This window comes from Rhipicephalus sanguineus, chromosome 7, assembly GCF_013339695.2.
Source record: "Rhipicephalus sanguineus isolate Rsan-2018 chromosome 7, BIME_Rsan_1.4, whole genome shotgun sequence".
In the NCBI taxonomy this organism is placed as follows: Eukaryota; Metazoa; Arthropoda; class Arachnida; order Ixodida; family Ixodidae; genus Rhipicephalus; species Rhipicephalus sanguineus.
In genome coordinates this window covers 90,989,580-91,006,809 of record NC_051182.1, presented here as the reverse complement: position 1 = coordinate 91,006,809, position 17,230 = coordinate 90,989,580, and the positions used below count along the sequence as shown (strand labels likewise).

The following is a 17,230-nucleotide window of genomic DNA, read 5'->3' as shown; positions in this document are numbered from 1 at the left end:
CAACAAGTAATGTTAATCAAGCACTGGCAAGCTTACATTCAACCGAATGGAGACTACCCTGGAGACAATATTAAAATGTGCTTTCTTTCGTAGTTGCGCATATTTTCACTGTACAATATAATTAGTGATTTTTTAATTCCCTTTTGTATTTGAGTGACATTTTTTATTATAATGAAAAATATTTTCAAGAATGGGAAAATTCATTAAATTTTTGCTTCTTTTGGGCTTCTTCGCGAAAGTCTCGCCACTTTTTTCGGGCTTCTTTTGTGATGATTATTTGCTTGTTAGCTCGGTAACATCTGGCAACTCTGGTTCTGAGTGTCCTTTACACGTATCACTGTAATACCCCGATCACACCGGCAAATTTAGTGTCATTTTGAGCGAGTTCACTTATGCCTCCAGAATGTCACTTTGGCGGCGTGCTGCTACACGAGGAAGGGAAGTGTACCTTGGAAATGACGGTAATGACAATGGGTACTTAAGTAGCACAACAGATATTTGTTATTGCATGCAGTGTTTCTTAAGTTGTGTTACAGCTATAAGCAGCCCTTAAAATAACCTTTACATACAAACGCGGCGGTTGCGGCCATTGCGCAACGCGTGCTGGGCATGCCCCTGGCGGTCGTGGCTGTAAACTGCTTGAGAGCGAGAATAGCATAGTAGTTTTTTGTGGTAAAGTATGTTTTAATGCATAAGAATGAAACTCGCTGGGAAATTCGATGTCTGGGTCGAAATTGTGAACAACAAAGATAATTTATTGGTCTGAATGTGTCATTACAGTAGACTCTCGATAATTCGAACCCGAGGGGACCTCCAGATTTTGTTTGAATCATCAGAAGCTTGATTTATGAGAAATTCTCATAAATACGACTCGGGGCAACATACCAACTAGCATTGTGATGTTTATTGTTTCTCAGTGCTGCAGCAACATCATAGACAGCTCTGCATCATTTCCAGTAAAGCTTTTAGACATAAGCGATTATACTGGTATAGGAGTACTGACACGAACATTTTCAGTTGTCGTTTTTTTGCGTCAAATGAAAGGCCAAGCCCTCAAGAGCCTAGAAAAGTTAGTGTTAAAAGCGTGTGCTCCCTGAAAAAGTAATTACAATATGTTTTTAAAAGCTAGTTTCGGTTCCAACTGTACCCGGACATCACAACACTGTATGAGCTTCTTGTCACGTGCTCGCACAATATATAGTGACGTTACCACGGCTGCTCCACACCTCGGCTTCGTTGATGGCGCACAAGCAGCCATTTTGAATGTTTTGGTGACACACCAGTGGCCATCTTGAAAGTTTTGGTACGCGACGTCATCACAACTAGCCAGACTGCTTGCCTGAAGTCACCGGAAATAGTACTGTAGCCTGACGTGAAGCTAGTGTCGATGTCGGTAGGTGCGCCATGGAAAAATTGACTTTAACATCAAAATAAAATATCTTATCAGCATTTGCTGAGCTTCACACTTGCTCAGAGCTGTCTCTGAATGCAGGAGATTTTTATGGCAGAGTAAACAGTAAACTTGCCTTCGAAAAAGGTGTCAGTACCCCTTTAAGGGACGAAATGTGTTGTGTCCCATGACAGCTGGCAGCCCCTTCCAAATCTTAGGACACTTTCTCGCGTGACACCAGTGTACTGTGGCGAAAGAAACATCAGGTGTTCAGCACGGGTTAGACCAAGGCCAGACCGTCTCTTTTTTTTTTTTCTTCATCAGTTGGCGTGCGCGGTTTGGCTAGTTTGGCCGTATTGTAGGCAGGCAACAGCTTCATTTGTGACTGTTAGTGACATAAAAATGCAAATGTTCAGCTAGAAGCAACAAAGGCAGCGAATTAGTACAGCGGGGCAGTTTGAATCAAGCGGCTGTGTAGCCTACAGCGTAATCCCACACGTGTCAGCACATTTCGTTCTTCACTCCACTCTTTCTAATCTTTATATTGCCTTTTCTCTTAAAATACATTCAAGACATAGCGGGCCAACCAAAAATTTAAGATTTGTTTAGGTTAACCGAAAGCTTGAATAACCGCAGTTTGAATGATTTACTCTACTGTACTGGGTCCTCATATTAATGCGATGTTCACTACGTATATCGATGCCAACCTAACGCTAGATTGTGTGCACCTGTGTTTCTCATGTTGGCAGGAGTGAGCCAGAGCGTGGCCTGCGGAGCACTTTCTGGCTTTATGTCCAAGACACTCGTCTACCCTCTGGATCTCATCAAAAAGAGGCTGCAAGTATGTCTCAGTCAGAACATCTTTTCTCTGCTTAAAGAGTCCTGCAGTCAATTTTTGTGGTACCAGTTTTCCTTAGCGCGATGGATCAGAGTGTCTAATCGCGGAGTGGTAACGCACAAAACGTCATCAAAACTTTATCAGAATTTTTCAATCCGTGGCGACTGCGAAGTCGTACACACAACGCACGCTGCAAACAGTGGGAGGCAAGTGACTGTGACAGCGATTCTTGTTTGTGTGCTGCGCTTTGCTGCGCGTGCATGGATTGCACGCACGCGCAGCAAACGCAGTGCGCAAACGTGACGACGCGGCTAGACGTGTTCTAATAGCTGCCACAAACACAGTGCTGCTTCTCAGCGTAAACTCCTTTTACCTCGTAATATTAATGAGCACTAACAGACAATAATGCCAAGGAAAGTATAGGGGATGTTATTAGTACTAAATGTAAGGTAAACGTGAAGAAAGAAAATTGGACGAAAAGATACCTTGCCGCGGGCAGGGACCGAACCTGCGACCTTAGAATAACGCGTCCGATGCACTACCAACTGAGCTACCGCGGCGGCCATCCCCCCATCCACTTCCACTTCTTTCCTTCATTTTTACCTCGTAAGCAGCACAGAATAAGAGCAAGGATGAATAATAACATATGTTCTCTAATCTTGAGCACTAATTTATGACGCGCATAAAAGCATAAGACTGTGTACAGCAAACGGAACAACAAAGCCTTAGGCTAGTACCATAACATCAAGGCTTTTCCCGTTGGAATGCACGAAATACCGATATTTTGCAACTTCTAAACGCAATTTTAAAATATAATCCTACTGAAATGACGAAAAGAATGCTTTATTCTGTCACCATAATTCACGGTCTTTTCATTTCCACTAGTATGTAATCATACGTTCTGGCCACTTGTCGATCCCTTTAAGCATTGAGCCAGTGCCACATCTTGCAAACATCGCATGCAGAGATGCACGGAATATTTTATTTCAGGGGTGGGAGATTCTGCATACCCACGTGTGTGTGTGCATGTGTATGTACTATACTATACTATGGGTGTTAAAAAAGTTTCAATGGAACCCCTTTTTCCAAACTTCCCCATGGCAACACCAATGCTCCCATGCCATTGCCTCTGTCAAAGGTCATTGAAGGGAAGACACTAATAAACCTGAGCATATATTATAAGGCTCGAATAGTTAATCTGTGTTACCACCACTGGGCTTTGGTTATTTCCATTCTTCTTGTTACCGTCTTTTCACCTTAGCTCAAGAGCTGAACCATTCATACCATGCCTGGGGAAAGTGAACTGTTTTGAGAAGAGTACACATCTGTAAGGTATACTCGCCACATCTCAGAAAGGATTCGCAGAGTATATCTTTAAAAGTTCAATCTTTTTACAGCCTCTCTCAAAGAACTGAAGCGGATGTATGTGGTTTCGATATAAATTGGTGTTGTAACATGTACCTCTTTTTGTTGCGTTTTAAAATGAAAGTGTGAGTGGAAACGTGTTAAACCACAAGTATGCTCCTATATGTTTGTACGCCTTTATGTTTATTATCTATAAGTGTGTATATATATATGTTCATGTGTAATTGCCTCACTGCCAAGTTAAATGAATGGGTTGTAGGCTAGTCAAGCTGTCCGAGGACAGCTTTTTTTTTTTGCACTCCTCCCATCTGTACTTTGTAAAGATGGCAGATAAACAATTTCAATTTTCATATATTGTTATGACAGGCTTTCTCTTTGCTTTTCGTTACTTTCCGTTATTTGAAGGTTTCGTACCTCAAAACCCTATATGAAATACTAGGGGTGTGCTAGTATCAGAGTTTTCTCGTACTAGTATCATAGTAGTTTGCTTCGGATATTGAGTATTAAATAGCATGCGCTTGCCTAATAGGCGAGCGTGCTAAGACTGTCTTTCCTGCAAAGTTTGAATATTCCGTGCCTCAGCACTCATCAAGCGCTGAATTTCATTTGCTGCAATAAAGCATCACTGAGTAGGAATAAATGCTCTCAACCGTGTCTGCTTTTGTAAAACCAGCAGTGTATTACACTTGTTTCAAATATTTGTACATGCTATTGAATGTATGAATATTTTCAAATATGCAGTTTTCAAACTTGATATACTGGTATAGAAGGGGCCCTACATCTGAGCCAAATATTATTGCTGTGCACGCAGCAGGGACCTTCTCTGAGGTACCACATGATGTTAAGTGACATCACACTTGATGTCACCGCATTACCTATTCAGCTGATATCATGTGACAGTTATATCAAGTAACATTTTGACATAGTGATGTCCTCACGCAACCTTCAACAGGATCGCGTTAGGTCATCAGATGTGATGTCACTACTTCCGTCACATGGCTCTCGAAACCATTTATAGTCTTAAAGGGGTACTGACACAATATTTCGCAGCCGAGATAGCCTGCGGGGTCGATTCTGGTGAACATGCGTATATCATCTGCAAAATACCAACAGCGAATATAGCTTGGAAGTTATTTAAAATGAATATTGAAGTTTGCGTGAGCGATCGACATTCTCGCACTAGTGACACCTTCAAAGGGGACCCTCGGGAACTCCATACTTCCCTCACGTGACCACGCTGTAACAAGCTATGACGATGTCATAGCTGCCATGTTTTCTTGCCGCGTTCGTTACAGCAGCCTACTTCTCGGCGGCTGCTCGCGAACCGCAGTCACAGTTCTGTGTGCTGACGTGATTGAGCACTGCACCCGCTAAGTGGTGATAGTTGCACCCGGAGGCTTGTCGTTTTTGAAACCGAAACTGACACTGGTCGGTAATGAGGAGCCTGTAATTAATTATCTGTCGCGCGCTGCAGCAAACGATGTGCCGTGCCATGACTAACAGGCCCCCAGCAACACAATGCAGCAAAAAAACGCAAGGCCAAAATTTTTGCGTCAGTACCCCTTTAACGCCGCGTTTTTCTCTTCCATAAAACACCCGCATTTACAAAGATGCCCCCTTAAGCAGTTGTCGTGGTGGTTTTCCGCAGCTTCACTGGATATCCACTATCGCAGGGCAGGGATGGCAAGTCACTTTTTTGTTGTTGTTGTTGCTAACACCTGTACTCTCTTTCCCACCCCTCCCCAATGCCAGGTGCAGGGCTTCACGGCGCATGGCATGCAGTTTGGCCGGTACACTGGCTTTGTTCACTGCGTACGCAGCATCATGATGCAAGAAGGCTTGCAGGGCTACTTCAAGGGCTACTTGCCCAGCGCCCTCAAGTCCATGGCCACCACTTCGTGCTACTTTGCCTCGTACGAGGCTGCCTGCGAGATGCTCCGGCTGAGGCACGGAATTCGCCAAGGAAAGCTTTCAGGGGGTGGTGACGATTGAGCCTTCCATAGACCTCTAGAATACCCGGTTTTTCTTCATTGTGGTGAAGTATAGTAACTGTACCTACCACCCTCCTTTGCATTTTCCATTCTGCATAGACCGTGCCAGCACTAAAATGAGTGTTGTGTAAATAGACCGCTGGCTTATTGCAGTTCGAATTTCACACAAACGTAAGTGTTTCAAAGTGCGTTCAGTTTAATAATTATTTTGTTTGAATGCGTTATGTGTTTCATTCACAGTAAATCTGAAATGTGTGCCTTCTGCGGCGCTGCAACTGAAAAAAAAGTGTGAATTTGCCTCAGCACTATGACAATGCCATCTTTCACACCTAAGGTGCAGCGTAGCTTTCAACAAGATGGTCATGAGTAATATAGAATCATTCTGTCACGATGTGTGATCAGTAACTGCACTTATTCTATAACCCTCATATCTCTTTATGTATGGTGATGAAGTATCGTTTGTAAACAATTGAATTTGTTTGCATTGTATGTGAAACCGGGAATTTGTGATTGTAGTTGTGTTATTTTAGCGCTCATTACTTGTTATTGTTTTCTATCGGTATGCGCACGCTTCAGTTCTTAAAAACGCATAGTACTATAGGAGGCCTCATTACAGTGGCTTCATTTTGGGACCTCTTTCTATCTTTACTTCTGTCTAGTGTACTTTCATCGCACTGGGAAATTGAAACCCCTCGTTAACATTTAAAAGTGCAATAATTTTTTTTGGCACTGCCACAGACGATACACGTTTCAACCTTGCTGTATATGAAACAGGCAAATTATGGTTGTAAATACCGTACTACTAAACTGAACCCACTGCAGCACGCTACTTGTGAATGAATTTTTAGTGAAATTCAGCTTCCACTTAGCTGTGCAGCTGGCACCTATATTTTCACAACACTCAGTATACTTGTAGCACGTGTGTAAAACTTCGTTCAGGCATTATGCAACATTAGGTCGGGACCCTCTGTTGCTACTTTCGTGTTGACGACCGGTGTGAAATGTTTTCTAAAACTGCCACTAAGTTACATTACCGGTAAACGTAATGGCAGTATGTTGATTGTGTTGGGGCGAGTGATAGTGCTTCTCTTTCCTTGTTGTGATTGGTTTTTGAATATACCTATATTTTTTGTGTTGTATGCATTTAGAAGGTTCTACATAGCTGAGAAACTCAAAGCCGTTGAGCCATTTCCTTGTTCTTTGACTGGGCATAAGAGAAGCTGCACGCTTCTATTTGTGTTTATGTTCCTGCAAGTCACTTGCATTCAGAGATCAAGCAGTTGAAACATGTCTAGAATGACTCTTTAGCACATGTTACTCTTAGTTGTTTAGCGTTAGGAATGCTTATCCTTTTTTCTGTACTTGAAAATATGCATGACAAATATTTAACTGTTGCACTTGCAGACAGTGCAGCTGTTTCTGAACTGCACACCTACGCCTCGTACTTTAAGAATCAAGTCAAAGTTGCATGCAACTGTGTAGTTTTTCATAACATAGCTGTGACTGTATAGTGTTCACTCAAAACATAGACTTCTTGTGCTGTAATTGACCCTCGACCATAGAAACTATGAGCAATCAAGGAAAATTTAATTGTGCTGTATCTTACTATATCCTGTTAATTGAACATTGTTTCTTGCATATCTGAAGGATTGGGTTTATAATCTTTTCTTTTTTCAACGTCCTTGTCAAAGACTGTGGTGATAGATCGAGAAGTGAGGTTATGTTTGACATATTGATATGCATCACACACTGTCACGGTGATTTGTCTGTCAGTGTTTTGTTTCGATATTGTTGCGTAATACTTATGTAGACTCCGGAAGTCAGGGTTCACATCACGGCATTCTTCATTTATTTCTTAAGCACTCCTGTACACTGTCACACTATGCTAAGCATGGCTCGTTTGTCCAGCACTTTCCTGTATTTAAAATATGTACGGTCGCACCAGAATATGCGGAACTTGGGTATTTCGAATTGTCTGTATGGAACAGTTGTAACATCCCCGTGGAAATTGCATGCATAAAATATAGCACTTTCCTATGCAAATATAAGAAATGCTCACAACCACTCTTGATATATCAAATGCTACGCCAGACTACACCCTTGTGAGCACTCTTCTAGTTGTGGTACCGTTATCACCCCTTCTGTAATTAAAAATATGCATGCTAACGAAACAATACCGTATTCGCAGATTATCTCAAACAAGGCATTGAATCTGAAGAATATGCCATGACGAAAAAAAAAAATTAGCAAGGTGCTGACCCCCAAATCCCAAATATAGCTAGTAGCTCATACCACATCATTTACGCTCCATAATGACGGAATTGCTTTTGTAGGCTTTACTGCGACATATTCGTGCAATGCTGTGAAGAGTATTTATGGAAAGAACTGCTGTGCAGTGAAGCTTACTACCCGAGGCCTGTATTTCTTATCACCAATATCCAAAATACTTTGAGGTTTTATGCATCCAAGTTCAACTGCATTGGTGTAGGCAGTTTCAGTTTCATTTGTTGTGTTCTAGTTATAAATTCCCTTCATTTTCCTGCTATCTGAGAAATATGGAAGGGAGACTTTATATGTGTGCACACGTAACTAGACAACCAAACCAGGCTTTTGCTGCTGTCTTTCTGTATATTGGGTATTGCAGAAAAACTGCACATTACTGGTAAAGCTATCATCTGCATGCTAGCAAGCTGTGCATGTCTACAATACCGTCAGGCCACATCACGAGGCCTTGAAGTCACTCTGATCTGTTGTACGTTAGGGCCATGAAGCAGTTGAGAACATGAACATCTTCAGGAAGGCCTACGTGTGTTGCCAAATTTAAGATCGTAACGTGGGAGGCACCTGCAGTGCTTTTACGGGACAATATATGTAGGGTACGTACTGGCCAGAATATTTATTTAGGTTTCATGAATTTGTCAATTTCAGTGGGTTGTACTGTCAGAAACTATTTTTCGGGGTTTTTCGTGGATGTACTTTGCGTATCCTGTGAATCTGAAGTAAAGTCTCTAGTTTGAATTATGTACCCATGGTTGTAACCAGTTGTCAATCTCGTGGCACTGTAGAATTGCATTTTGTTGTGCTCTCCCATCATCGCGTGGCATAGTGGTAAAGAGTTCTTGTGTGTGTGTGTTCATTGTTTTTCTATGCATTTGTTACTGCTTACTTAAGTATTCACCATAGCAATAAAGGTCAGAGCCATTTGTGTGGCTTTAAGTAGCCGGAGGTGCGGGTGACACCAGATGATAGACAAACCTCTTTGTTTGTTTTTTTTGTTATTTTAAAGGCCGAGAATAACAGGTTGTTTGCTCCGATAAATAAGGACAAAACAGGGAACACACGCTGTTAATGTTTTCTTTGGGGGGCAAGAGCCTGAATGATTGCAGCGATAAATGCCGTCGTGTTGCATAGAGCTAGACGTGTGTGAAAAGCATCGGAAATCTTGTTCGTGTTTCACATGCCAGAGAGGCGTCCAGTCCGTGCAGTTTCTTTTTCTTCTTGACAAGGCTCTGTCACACATGTACCAAAGATCTGCTCACATATTTCGTGTTATTCAGTCTCGGTGTGCTTGGCATAACTGGCCGACTTTTGCCTTTTGCAAGTCTTTATTCCTTTCTTTTTCTTTTGCAGCACTGACAATAAGGTTCGCATGTAGCTTGCGGCTGAGGTATTTAAAACCCTTACCATCCCACACATGTTAACAGGCCATCCATTCAGGTGGTAAACACTGCAAAGAGGAATGCCCCATGTAAGCAGAATGCCGATTGTAAGGAGCGAATGACGGACCTGGCAAAGGCGACTGATATCTCCACTTGCCTCAGAATAATGTTTAAATCGTGTCTTCAAGTGCCCCGTTTCTTTTAGAGCCCTCCTGTCAGTCAACATTGTTGGTGTGTGCATGTCTTAACCCGACTCTTGTGCTATTACCGTACTCAATTGTGCTGCAATCTTTTTATCCAGTCTTAGTGTGTACGCTCAAATTTCATAGTACTCGCACATCAGGCTCATCTAGGTGACGTTGGAGAAATACTTCACTCAAGCGATAGAGCATACATGCACTGTTAGCTGGACTAGTGGATGTAGGTCTAGTGCAGCCACATTAAACTGTGATAGCATGTATGCATACAGGTAGCAGCAGACGCTGTACAGGCTAGGCTCTTTGTGTTGTCGAGGTCAGTTTGAGTGACCCTCGTCCAATACAAGAAGCTTCTATGTAACCAAAACATTGTTGTAATAAATGCTTGGAGCAATGTTGTTTGTTTTCAATTCACGGTTGTTCTTTCGCTGCCAACTGGTACCTTGGCTCATGGAAAGCACTTTCCAATTGCAAACATTCATGTAACAGCTTTTTACGGGTTTTAGCACAAGACAATTAAATGCACTCATTAGGCACAAGGCAAGCAGCAGAAGGAAGAAAAAACTGCACTTTACAATTTGACTACTAGGTAGTGTCACAAAGTGCTTTGGTGGCTTTTTAACCCAGCGCACTGACATCGTGTGGTTGGAAAGGAATTCACATACGTTAAAGATCCATTTGGTGTCAATACACAACATTGAACCGCGGCAGGCAGAAAGAGTGCGAAACAATTTGCTGTAAAATCTGGTTAATTAATATTCCAAGAGGACTGATAATTGTTGGAGTAAAGTTCACACTATAGAGAGCCCTCAGGGGCAGAAGGGGCAGTTCACTGTAGTTGGATGCAACCTTAAAAGTCCCCAGCATTTCCTTCTCAAAGATGGATGCACACAAACCTGCACCTATAGGCGCACACTCCAGACAAGTCATGAGCTGGACGGCCAGTGAGCCTGCCTTCGGAGAACATTGCTGAGTGCATGAGCGGCACTATTTTTTCAGTCGCAGAGGCGAGCGGCTGCTGCGCTTCAGTCATCTGGGTGGGGCATCTCCGGATTTCTTGTGTTGTACGTGATTATAGAGGTATGCACCGTAGCAGAGGGGAAGGCGCACGCAGTAATGGTAATAATTGTTGGGGTTTTACATCTCAAAACCACGATATGGTTATGAGAGGCACCGTAGTGGAGGGCTCCGGAAATTTCGACCACCTGGGATTCTTCAATGTGCACCTAAATCTAAGCACACGAGTCCCTAGCATTTTCGTCTCCATCGAAAATACAGCCGCCGCGACCACGATTCGATCCCGCGCCCTGCGGGTCGGCAGTCGAGCACCATAACCACTAGACCACCATGGCGGGCCGCACACGGTGGTCTAGTGGACCTCCTAGCCTCCTAGACCACCGCTAGTGGTCTAGGAGGCTCCTGCAGGAGGGCATGAGCCTCCTAAAGTCGAGACACCAAGCTGAGGATAAGATGTGCATGCGCTATAGTGAGGGCGGGAGCGCTGTAGACGGTGGCCTCTGGTCAGTCCCGCCAGAGTGGAAAGGAGGTCACGGTGCACGTTAAAGCCAGCCACCACTTGCATTGCTGATGTCCTCACTCGGCACTCAGCCTCTCGATCACCGGATGAAACTAATACTTCCCCTCCAGGCACCCTTCTCATCCAGCACCAACTTCCCCCACGGCTTCCAACACAATTTCGCAGTCTACACTTACGCATAAAATGGTGAAAGTGCCTGCGTCTCGTTTCCCCATGGTGTATATGAACCGCTCTTTCACGGCTGCAAACGTATTCACGCCAATTACGTGCACTACCACATAATACTGCTGCACAGTAACTTGCACACTGACAAAGGAATACAAGCACATCAGTAAAGCTTACGTCATTTGACCACTAATAGCACCTTAGCACCTGCAGGTTGCATTTCGCATGTCAAATTAATGCCCCCAAGGCAAAACTGCTTACACGCGTGTCGAGTTCAGAATGCCATCACGATCGACAATTCCAAACGTGTCAGTATTACAAGCCATGAGCGTGCCACAAAATTAGGCTTGTGCCTATAGTAAATTTTGGGTTCGAAGCGAATAGTGATTTGGTTGAATAATTTCGAATCAAATTCAAATAGTATATATCACATATAAAGAAAATGTTTGTCATGACTCAACCTGCACAATATTTTTTTTAATTGAAACAAGGCATGTGCAAATGTCATTCTTCTTGGTTCAACAGGAACTGGAAGCAACTTTGAATGGTAGCAGGATTTGACTTTTGGTAGAATGCAAGTGATAACTGGTAAAATATGTTACGCTTTAAAATTTACTATACTTAGAGCACATAAGCTGGTATAACAAGCTTTAAACTTAAACGATGAATCGATATGAGGGCAATACGTTCATTTAACCACCGGGCTTCACAGCAGTGTGGATTTCTTCTGGACAGCTGTATTCATGGTATAGCGCCCCTCCACTGTAGTGAAACCACCTTTACAGGGGGAGGGGGTTACTTGCGGACTAATACACACCTATACTTCGACATTTCCAATAAATTAAATTCGAATCGAAGCGAATTCGAATACTGTAATATTCGTCTTGAATATTCGAAGTGCTCAAATATTCGCACAAGCCTCACACAAAATGAAAAAAAAAATCCCTTGCTCCTCTCCGTGTCCGTCAGAATTCCCAGTGTTGGTCGGTGATGCCACCAGGTGCATTTGGTCATGTCAGCAGCAAGAACTTGTGTGCTGCTAGCAGGTACGCATGCTCCCTGCTCTTTCTCCTTGAACGGCGAGGAGCGGCACTCGGAGAGGTGGAGAGACGAGCCGACGGAGCTTAGCGAAGAAAAGAGCAAAACGAGTGAGGACCACATTTTGATCGTCAACACGTGCAGCTCCGCTATGACGGCGCCATTTCAAAAAATTCTCCTGCCCACGTGTTCACTGTAGACTCGTGCACAACTGCAACACCATGACTAAACTTTCATCTCTGTGTAGTTTAGGGGCCCTTTAAGCACTCGGCTAATAGACGGCACGTTGCAGGGAGGCACCATTTATTCAAGCAGTTCATCACACAAGAGGCAGGGGAAGAGCCGTTTACCAAATGCATTCACTTTAAGACTGACAAACACAGCCGTATTATGCAATTTTATGCAGTGCAGTTGAAGCACATAAAGCTCTGCTGCAATTTGTGCACACAGTATCTTGGACTGAATTCGAAAGTGGAGAGTGTCATTTTAGCGCGATAGCTCTACGCCTCCCTGTACAAAACCAGAAAACGCCTCTGTGCATGCACTTGACCTTCAAGCTCAGCCAAGGTCAATGCTGGCAAAAGCCCTTCAGCAAACACTAATGCGGCGCTTTCGCAAAAATGAACAGCGGTAGATAGACCATACCCTCTTTCTAGCAGTCGGTGGTTAGTATTCTTTCATTTATTTTCTGAGAAGGCACTTTCAGTAACTTGCTAATGAAACAGTGGCAACTGCTATAATATACAGTAAAATGATTACAACTCTTATACGTAGAGGTCACAAGATGAAACCTGTTGCTGCCAAGTCCATAAAAACGACTGCTGAAAACAACCTCTACGTACACAACAAACTATGCATGCTAAAGAATGCTTTGCACTAACTCGCATACCCAAATCACAGAAATCAAATTAAAGAGAACACAAAACACTATTGACATATTTTCTACATTATGTATTGCATCACAGATGAACCATTTACATGAGCAACTCGACAAACAAGTTAAGCTCGTGTTTCATGTAAAACCTGAATCTAACTGCAAGAAGCTATGTAAGCCAAAAATATTGATGGTCTGTTAACCTAGCACAAAAGATGAGTCATGGTCACAGCATATGAACAGCTGTATATCTGTACAGTACAGGACAAGAGTAAAGGGAACACCTCATTTGTACTCTAACCAGTATTAACTTGAACACATCAAGTTCTAAGGAATAAAACACTTATGCAAAACTAGCACTATGCAGTATAACCTCAATGTAACAATAATATGAAATATATGATATATATAATGTAACGAATTTTTTTCAGAGCGATTACAACGTAACGAATCTATGCTTATATTAACTACGGCCTAACAGAGGTATTTTTGCGTCGTATGTGGCTATTACAATGAACATTGAGTGTCACTGCAAAGTATTAGTGCGGAGGTCTTCGTGTCAAAACAGATGTGTAACTAGTTCCAATATACTAATCCGCAGTACCGTTGCACAGTGGAATGCAGTGCATATGTGCGTGCATCTCTGGCATTTGACCATCTATCACATTCGAGACGCGCAGCAGAAAGAGCACAATGGCACAGAAATCACAGGAAGGAACATCATGCATCTAACGCCTGAAACACAAGTTCCATGAGGTGGTAATACAGTCACGCAACAGCACAACAAAGAGCAGGCACATCCTTAATGCAGCGCAAATGAGAGGTTAAAAATAAGGCAGGCATGACACATCTAACCTTCGCATATGGACACCATGCAGAAAATGTTTCAGCAGGAGCACCGCAGTCGTATTTTGATAACAGCTAATGTGCGAGCCATTGGTTCACTTTTTTTTTCCTACGAACTTAACGACACTGGTTCATAACTGAGGAAACTTTTCGGCGCAAATTGAACGAGGACACATAACACAAAGGAACAGGATCCGATTCCTTCAAACACTGGAAATCAAATCCCTTTGGGTTTGATTTCCAGTGTTTGTGAGACCACCTTGAAGCAGATTACACAAACCAAGGCGATGCCCAGGAAAAAAAAGCAAAGAAAATTCGCCAGTTAAGTGGTCTTTTATATGCATGTTATATCGCACAATCTCAAAAAGATAACCTCTCGTTAAGGTGTCCGTGTCGCAATGTCAGCGCCGTGTAAACTGTCTGCTGTGTGCACCGTGATAAGCAGAAAGAAGAGGATGCGTTCCACAAAGCATGCAACTGTATTTACTGAGTGCACGTGGAGGTTGTGTACTTTATTCCACTGAGTTGCGGAAAGGAATATATTGGCCAAACCGAGCAGTGTTTTAATGAGAGGGCCAGAGAACACCGTCTCAACGTAAGAAATGGTTTCGGCAGCCTGATGGCAACGCATTGCAAGGTGTGTGGATGCTACACCAAGTTCAGTGAAGCAAAGTTTATAGACAGAGCAAAACAAAAAACAAAAAGAGAAGTAATAGAGGCGTATTATATTAGACAAAGGGGCCACACCTGCGTCAGCACGGCTTCACTATTGCTTGAAGATGAAGAAATAAGTTTTTTCGACAGCGCCTTGCGGTTCTTTGGTTGTTAAAGAAAGAAAAAAAAGCTATGATGCGCACGCACTTGCACATGTGTATTGACTTAGCAAGCCTAAAAACAATTTCGACAGTGACTGATGCACATAAGACAGCAGCAGCTCATGTATTACATAGCTTCACCTTCATCTTTCCACTTTTGGAATAAAATTAGTTGGAAAGTTGGTGCCCGTCCTGTTTTTTTGTGTTCTGTGTCCTCAATCAACTTAATGACAGTGCTGAGACTGGATTTTGTTTTTAAACGACAGAATTTGACGTGATAACAACGTCTCCAACTTCGAGTGGTGCAACAGGGCTGAAGACAGACACACTGACTTCCAGCACTCCTTTATTTCGAAAGGGCAAACATCTTTCTTCATCCAAATCGAAGACGTTTTATCTCTCACGTGTGAAATTTCGTTCAGGTTGGGGTATTCTCACCTTGTGCTAGGTAGCGTGACTTAGCAAGCCTTTTTTAAAAACACTTTCGACAGGGATTGATGCACGTAAAACAGCAGCAGCTCATGCATAACATATTATCACTTCAAGAGCGTGCACTGCATATATCACTTCAAGAGCGTGTGGTAATCATACCATATCCAACGTTGACTCCTTTCTTCAGAAAGAGAAAACGTATTTTCGAAAAGTTTGTACAATGTAATGAAACAGCCAGCTTCTAGAAATATGCTTGTCCTATATTGCACTACTTGTCATAATGCTCTCTTCATACATTTTTCAACGAAGTGCTGTTTTCAGTGAAGCCTTTTCATGTGCACCATTGCAGACATATTTAGCTGCACTCTTAAACAACAAAAAATATAGCTATGGAGCGTGCGCACAGTTCAGAGAACAGATGCACCGCAAACATGTACAGCTTGTGGCAAGCAATGACTACAACACACTAAACTGTTCTTCCACAAACATTTTTTACAACAATACAGTGCATGGGAGGTAGACACTGGACACATGCAATGCTTACTACATACAAATATATTACACAATAAATACTAGAGTGCACAGCTTTAGTATTCACAGTTGTTCATGAAGGTCATTCAAATGTGGCCATGCACTTAATGACTGTACATAACTGACTCAACACGTCCTTGTTAGGAACTCTGCCTTGGAAGAATAAGTAGTCACCACATCTCACCCAACATAAGAGATTTAAAAGGCCTAGACGAGACAGTGCTTTGCTAGGAAGTAAACACGAGCACACGGCCATTGTCCAATCCAACGGCAGCCACCATCGAGCCGGAGAGCTCGGCTATGGCCACGCTTGTTGAACCGCGATACCACATGTTGGCCACAGGGTTGCCAGTGAAGAGGTTCCATATTCGCACGCCGTAGCCCGGAGTGACGCAGGCCGCGTAGCGACCTTCGACCTGGGTGCTACATGACCTGCAGGAGGAGTGCAATTCCAAGTATGGGCAAACACAGTTTATCTGGTGGCGTCATTTGCAGCTAGAAATACATATACAAATCGGTTCAGCGAAATCCCGCAAGGTGGCAGGAGGGTTGAGAAAGAGAAATCAACAACCACCCGTTCGTAGCACGAAGCCACAAGGAAATCCATATGAATGTCTCAGATGGAAAGCGTCTCAGTTGCCGAAAAATTCATCCTGGTACAGGGATCGAACCCAGGAACGCCTTTGCAGAGCGGTCGCTCAGTCAACTCAGCTAACCAGGAAGCTAGCAAAATGGCAATGCGAGGGTGAATTAATCGACAACTCAAACCGCAGGAACACAGAATAAGTCACCCTTGTGCTGCCAATCCTGGTTAACTCAACTGGTAGAGTAAGCGCCTTGGAAAGGCCTTGTTCCCAGGTTCGATCCTCGGACCAGGATGGATTTTTCGGCAACTAAAAAGCTTTCCTTCTGAGAAATTTGTATGGATTTCCTTGTGACATTGTGCTACAAACAGATGCACGTCAATTTCCCATTCTTAGGTGGATGTCAATTTCCGCATTAATCGGATCTGATTACTGGCACCCTCAGTGAATCAGGAACTTCCCTAAGGATAGTGTCGTACAATTTCACTACCACGAAATCTGCCTTTGGTGAAAGATTCTGCTGGGTATACAGTCAACGTCTGCATTTTGGACTCCCCAGGCACCATAAAATATCCAAGGAGGGCCCAAATGACAAATGCATCACTTCTCACTGCCCTGAAGGGGTCAAATTAACGCGCTCACAACTGAAATAGCTCTGAAGACGTGCCAGTACACTTACCGGGCACCTCAGTGCACATGCTGGGACAGAAGACAGCAGGCACACACGTTTCTAATTAAATGACACATACTATGCCAAATTACAGTGGGCCCTTTCCATTGCTGATATAGTACTTCACAATAGGCTGCATGTGCTTGATCACATAACACCCCTCTGCATCGCAATGAAGCTCATTTCTGGGAACAGCAAAGGCTGCACGTAGGTTGGCGCAGGTAACCACTGCTTTGGGACGGCGAGATAACAAGCACGTCAGTAGTGGGCGCTGCATAATATTCTTTCCTGGCGTTTG

General features: G+C 43.2%; 2 protein-coding genes across 4 annotated transcripts in view; one reads left to right on the top strand and one right to left on the bottom strand.

The window, feature by feature from the left end:
- Positions 1-17,230, top strand: part of LOC119399593 (mitochondrial thiamine pyrophosphate carrier) — a 173,542-nt gene that overhangs the window by 7,230 nt on the left and 149,082 nt on the right. Inside the window, exons 5-7 of one of the 3 annotated variants that reach the window (XR_005184905.2) lie at positions 2,140-2,231; positions 5,346-6,143; positions 6,186-9,850. Coding sequence is in view for 1 of the 3 variants with exons in the window: in XM_037666398.2 (XP_037522326.1) it covers positions 2,140-2,231; positions 5,346-5,585 (332 nt within the window). In the remaining 2 variants the exon portion in view is untranslated. Of the gene's footprint in view, positions 1-2,139; positions 2,232-5,345; positions 9,851-17,230 lie in introns of those variants that run through there. The other 2 variants (XR_007416891.1, XM_037666398.2) reach the window with 2 other exon arrangements.
- LOC119399592 (uncharacterized) overlaps positions 13,382-17,230 on the bottom strand; it is a 50,112-nt gene continuing 46,263 nt past the window's right edge. The window contains exon 10 of the mRNA XM_037666396.2: positions 13,382-16,110. Coding sequence (XP_037522324.1) covers positions 15,906-16,110 — 205 coding nt within the window. The 3' untranslated portion in view covers positions 13,382-15,905. The remainder of the gene's footprint in view (positions 16,111-17,230) is intronic.